The 5,795-nt window shown below is 39.5% G+C and overlaps 1 protein-coding gene across 1 annotated transcript; it reads left to right on the top strand.

Annotated features, from left to right (window-relative positions):
• The first annotated feature begins 499 nt into the window (after positions 1-499).
• On the top strand, positions 500-1,384 carry LOC133094309 (F-actin-capping protein subunit alpha-1-like). The gene has a single exon (XM_061194840.1). It carries the CDS (start codon positions 500-502, stop codon positions 1,382-1,384), a length of 885 nt encoding a protein of 294 aa, XP_061050823.1.
• The last annotated feature ends 4,411 nt before the right edge of the window (positions 1,385-5,795 follow it).

Below are 5,795 nucleotides of genomic sequence, written 5' to 3'. Positions count from 1 at the left end.
TTGAAAATAGACCCAGCCTAATGACCAAAATGGAAACAAGTTGTATGGATAGTAGTTTGTGCTTTTATTTATGTTCTTCTTATTAGGTTTTAGAGGTCTTTTAAAATTTCCGTGGACTGTTCTGCAGAAATTAAAACAGAAAAAGACTCTAGCTGTTTGGAATTTTTGTGTTCAGTATTGAATTATATTCTTCATTACCGATTTTCTCCTTCATACATATGTATCTTTGGGCTTTGCTTTAGTTATCTATAAAACTCACGATGGACTTGTACTTTAACATGGACTAAACCATTTGAAAACAAGACTATTTTAAAGATAAATAGGTATTTCAAAAATTCATTTTATCCTCCTTTAGAAATCACTATTATTTTCTTCTCACTTTTTCTTTCTCTTAGTTATCATCAGATATATTTTAATATCAGATTGAAAGGAGAATTGGTCTGGTTTTTACAAGGTAAAAGTACATGATGAATTTAAAACATCTAGAGAGCAGCCCAAGATGGCCAACTTCGAGGACTGGGTGTCGGATGAGGAGAAGGTACGCATAGCTGCTAAATTCATCACTCACACACCCCCAGGGGAATTTAATGAAGTGTTCAACGATGTCCGGCTACTACTTAATGATGACGGTCTCCTCAGGGAAGGGGCAGCACATGTACTTGCCCAGTATAACATGGGTCAATTCATGCCTGTGAAGATAGAAGGATATGAAGATCAGGTCTTAATTACAGAACACGGTGACCTGGGTAATAGCAGACTTTTAGATCCAAGAAACAAAATTTCCTTTAAGTTTGATCACTTACGGAAAGAAGCAAGTGACCCTCAGCCAGAGGAAGTAGATGGAGGTCTGAAGTCTTGGAGGGAATCCTGTGACAGTGCTTTAAGGGCCTGTGTGAAAGATGATTATTCCAATGGCTTCTGTACTGTTCATGCTAAAACTGTAGATGGGCAACAGACCGTTACTGAAGAAATGGCATCCATGTATGCCATATGTATTGAAAGCCACCAGTTTCAGCCTAAAAACTTCTGGAATGGTCGTTGGAGATCAGAATGGAAGTTCCCCATCACACCCTCTACGGCCCAGGTGGTTGGAGTACTTAAGATTCAGGCTCACTGTTATGAAGACGGCGATGTTCAGTTGGTTAGTCATGAAGATGTACAGGATTCAGTAACTGTTTTGAATGAAGTCCAAACTGCCAAGGAGTTTATTAAAATCATAGAGCATGCAGAAAATGAGTATCAGACAGCAATTAGTGAGAACTATCAAACAATGTCAGACACCACGTTCAAGGCCTTGTGCCAGCAACTTCCAGTTACCTGCACCAAAATCGACTGGAACAGGATATTCAGCTACAAGATTGGCAAAGAAATGCAGAATGCTTAAAGGCTGAATGTAGGATTCTTCAGTGCATGGAAAGAAAGGATTCAATGTGTGGTCATATGATAAATAAGTGATTTATAAACAAGAGTGATATTTTTCTAGGGCTTTCAAAGTTAACAGGTTTTCTAGCCTCATGGAATACTGTTGAACTTATAGCATTGTCTTGATTCTTTTGTGTTTTCTGCCTTGTAATTTTCTGTTTTCACTATATCTACTTGTAAATCTTTTTTTTTTTTTTTTTTAATTCTGCCATATTTAATGATGGAGAGAGATCTATCCTGGAGTCATTTTACTATTTAGAAAATTTTCCTAGCCATGAAGCCCTGTTACTGACATAGACAGGTAATATGTTCAGTACTTTTCTACCCCATCCTTCAAAGCACTTCTGGTACTTCACTGGTTTTTACTGATCAACCAACAGCTAAAGAGGCTATGCTACAAACTGTAGCTGAATGGAAGACACATTCATCCTTCTCCCTCCCATTGCTTTGATCATCATTTATAACATCTCATAACTATAGTTTCAAACGTTTGGATTGGGGCTTTTCAGGTCCTTTTTGGAGGCAAAGGAAGTTTTCTGGAAATTCCAGTATAGCCAGCTTCTCTGGGGAAGTTGTTTTTAAATCCAAAGACTTGAACCACATTCCCTACAAATGAATGTGTTTGCTTTTTTCCCTTCCCTCATTGTCTCCTTCCCATCTAGTACCATTATAGTTATAGACATGTGCATTTTTAGAAGAGTTTTACCCATTTATTATTATTTTTTTAATATTCAAAAACTGCTGACATACTAGGGATATAGTAGAGTATAAAACTTGAAAAAATGCAGATGTTGAAGGAATAATAGTTATCCTGTGCTTTAATACTTTGTGGCAGGATTGTACTATAAGCGAATGAATCAAACAACTATGTTAATCACAAACAAAAACTAAAAATGAACCGAAGTGAAAAGGACAACGTTCAAACAGTATCTTTCTATTACAACCTGTTATTTAAGGGAATACTAGTGATTTGTTCTAAATAGGCTGTAAAACTTTTTCCAAATTACTCTTCCTCAGTCCTGCCTGCCAACTCAAATGTAACTGTGATATAGCAACCCTTCCCAGGTTTATTGGCAGGTACAGGTGTGATCTCAGAATGCACAGGTAACATAGATATGATATGACAATTGGTAATGGCGGATTCATTTACGTTGTTTACACTTCCATGAACAGGCCTTAAGAGAAGGTCAGTTTTTTAAAAACCAAGTAGTGTCTTCCTTCAAATACATGTCAAAAGAAGAGTTTGTGTTTCAGCTTTGTTTTTGCTCGGTAATACAGTCAAGCAAGAGTTTATTTCCAAGTGACCCATTGAGCTGTGTAAGCATTTTTGTTTATTTCAAATAAAATATATTTGTATTATTTGTCATCCATACTATCCATCCATACCACACTATCCTCTGTATCAGGTAGACCAATAGAAATATACCTGTTTTGTTCTTTAAAAAAATAAAAATAAAAAAGAAAACTAAAAGAGAATTCTACATAATGTAAATTGAGTTTAATGTTTAGTTAGCAATTTTTCTTGAAAAGTTGTGTCAGTTCATGCTCATTTTCTTTAATGGAGTGTTGTTAGTTATCTCGTTTTAGGTAAATATTCTCTAGCAGGTTTCAGCCAGAACAAATATTTACAGTTAAGCCCTCAACTCCAGAAAATGGCTTTGCATGTGTGCTGGGGGGGGGAGGGTTAAATGCAAAGGCTGACTTTGTCTTCTCTTTAGACAAGCCACCACAATGAATCATTCAAAGACACTCAAACGGATGTGTATTGGAGGAATGCTCACCTCCGTGAAGCTAAGGTAGAGGGTTAAAAGGCTATGCAGGCTATGACGCCACATAACTAATGGGCACACTTTTCACAGACAGAAGGGCCATGCTTTAGTCATCGTGGTAAATCTGTAGTGACAGACGTTTGTTCTATATTTGTGAATGACCTGATTTGGCATGCATGCGGCTCGTTCTACTGACAATAATGGTAACATGGTGTGAGGGAGAGAGGAAAGAAAGGAGGAGGAACAGGGGGAGGAGGTGAGGTAGAGGGAGGAGAGAGACCCAGGTAGACGGAGAGGGAGAAGGGGAAAGGAGTTTTAAACAGCTAAAGATCATGAGCATCTAAGGGTGACTCTAAGGAAACCTGCCTTTAGTAGATGGTTATTTTAATTTGGGAGCAAGTCTTACATTCATTCCTAATCGATTTGGAGAGGATCACCTTCCCTTCCTCCATGCCCCCTCCCTCTTCTTTCACTCCTCTCCCCTCCAGTCTCTGGGGAAGATAGATATTTGTCCGATGGTAACAACGGATGCTTCTGTCTCAAGGAATCCCTTGTAATTTGCAAAACTTGCCTGGCCTTCCACCCTTTGCTGCAGTCCTGCTACCCCTTCAGCTAGGAAAGAAGCTGGCCCCAAGTGATGAAAAGAATGAAGGGCTGCCAAGAATTATTGACGTCTGCCCTGACCAGCCAATCCAAAGTGTGGCCCTCCCCCATCATTCTCCAACACAACACTTACTATCATCTGAAACTATCTTATTGATTTCTTCGCAGTTGTTTAATTAACCAACTAGGATGCAAGCTCCATGCAAATAGGGACACAGTCTGTCTTATTCACCACTTCTTCTTTAGTGAAGAATATGTATGTTCTTTATCTTATTTGTATTCTCATTATAAAATAAATGCTTGAGGAGTATTCAGTGAATCTATACAGATATTTTTCTATGTTGAGTTCTTTCAGTTTGCAAACAGTAGAGACATACTGGGGTTACCTCAGTGAGTGGGTGTTTATAAGGGACACACAAGCAAGCGAGGGCTCAGGAAACTCTCCTGGAAACTCCACTGGGACATGGAGCATGGATCTCACTATTTAGGATCCATTTGGAGCTTTATAACCCGATAGCCCCTCTGAGGACACAGCATCTACCTGCTCACTTCTGCTCAGATCAGGCAGCCCTCCCTCTCTGCTCCAGGGCTCTGCCATGTCAGTGAAACAGCTCCACTGGCTCACCAGTTCCACTGTTCTGGACTCTCCAGCATCATCAACTCTCTGTGAGTTCTGAAGTCAAACTCCTCCAGAAAGGGTTTGAATCATTTGCCTAGTCACTACACAGTATAAGGAAACCCTTTGGGGAAAAACTGCCTTGAAACCAGCACTCAGAGGTTCCTTACCAGGGGAGCACATCAGAAGCAACTGTACAGCTTTTTCAAAATATACTTCAAGGGGACCCGCTGATATGTAATAAATTAAAATCTCCATCTGATATTGAATTGGACATCTTATATTTTGAAAAGTCTCTCCAGGTAATCCTGTTGTGCCCCTCTGGACCACAGCCAGTGCCATTGATGATTGCCTTTGGGCCAAGTGCTCATCTTTAGTCCAGTCAACTATGCCCAGGGAGGTGGAATTCCTGGTACAAAGGGCAGGGAGTGAGCATGGCACACACTCCGAACTCCCTAGTATCCTTTCGCATACCCCGTCTACCTTTCCATTTATCTGTCCATCTTTCCTCCTGTCTACCTATATATTTATATTCCTAGGTATGATTTTTAGATATTGGATCTTGATTCTAATATCCTTCTCCTTTTCCTTCAGAAACACTTATAAGGATTGATTAAGAAGACAAGTTAGAGCGGTTCTGAAAACTGCAAACAGAACAGTTGCGGTTATAGAGAACAGAGCACATAACTCTAGATTCCATTTCAGAATTAGAATTTAGCTTCTTAAAATAATAATCCTTTATTCCATAGTCTTTCTCATTCACAGTCCTTCCAAGGTGGGGATACCTGGAAAGGAATTTATTCTTCTGGGTCACATGAGGGCAGCCCACTGAATTACTTACGAAATATAACTGCTGCTTATTTCCTTTATAACAACAATGACAACAAACAGAGGTGAAGAAGGAGGAGAAGGAAAACAACATCAAGCATGGACCAATTTCCATGGCTGACATCAGGAGGCCCTTGGGAAAGAATGTGCTAGCAAAAAGTGAGGAAGACTCGGCAATAAGTTAGTCAATATAATATGTACTGAGCTCCAATTTGTATGGTGTATAAAAGAAATAGAAGATACCGCCCTGCCTTCACTGAGCTGACAACCCAATAAGAGAGACACATGGAAAGGAGCTACAATATTAAATAGGGTAATGTATATAAAGAACCTAAGACTACTGTATGATCTCAAAAGATGCTAGTTCCCTTTCATCTGAAACAAAGAAGCTGGTTAAACAATAGCTGTGTGTATCAGACTTACCTAACTTCCCTTCCAATTTCCTCCTCCCTTGCCTGCCTCTGCTTGATTTTCCAAGCTCCCTTGCAGCTAAGGTGGCCATATGACACAGGAGAAATCTGCTGGCATTGCCTCTACCCTTTTGTACTGGGTTGAAT

This window comes from Eubalaena glacialis, chromosome 7 (genome assembly GCF_028564815.1).
Source record: "Eubalaena glacialis isolate mEubGla1 chromosome 7, mEubGla1.1.hap2.+ XY, whole genome shotgun sequence".
In the NCBI taxonomy this organism is placed as follows: domain Eukaryota; kingdom Metazoa; phylum Chordata; class Mammalia; order Artiodactyla; family Balaenidae; genus Eubalaena; species Eubalaena glacialis.
Note: the sequence above shows the minus strand (reverse complement) of the source record. Positions and strands in the feature narration are given on the sequence as shown.

What these genes read in the sequence shown, in the direction of transcription:
- LOC133094309 (XM_061194840.1), top strand. Translation starts at nt 500, where the DNA reads ATGGCCAACTTCGAGGACTGGGTGTCGGATGAGGAGAAGGTACGCATA.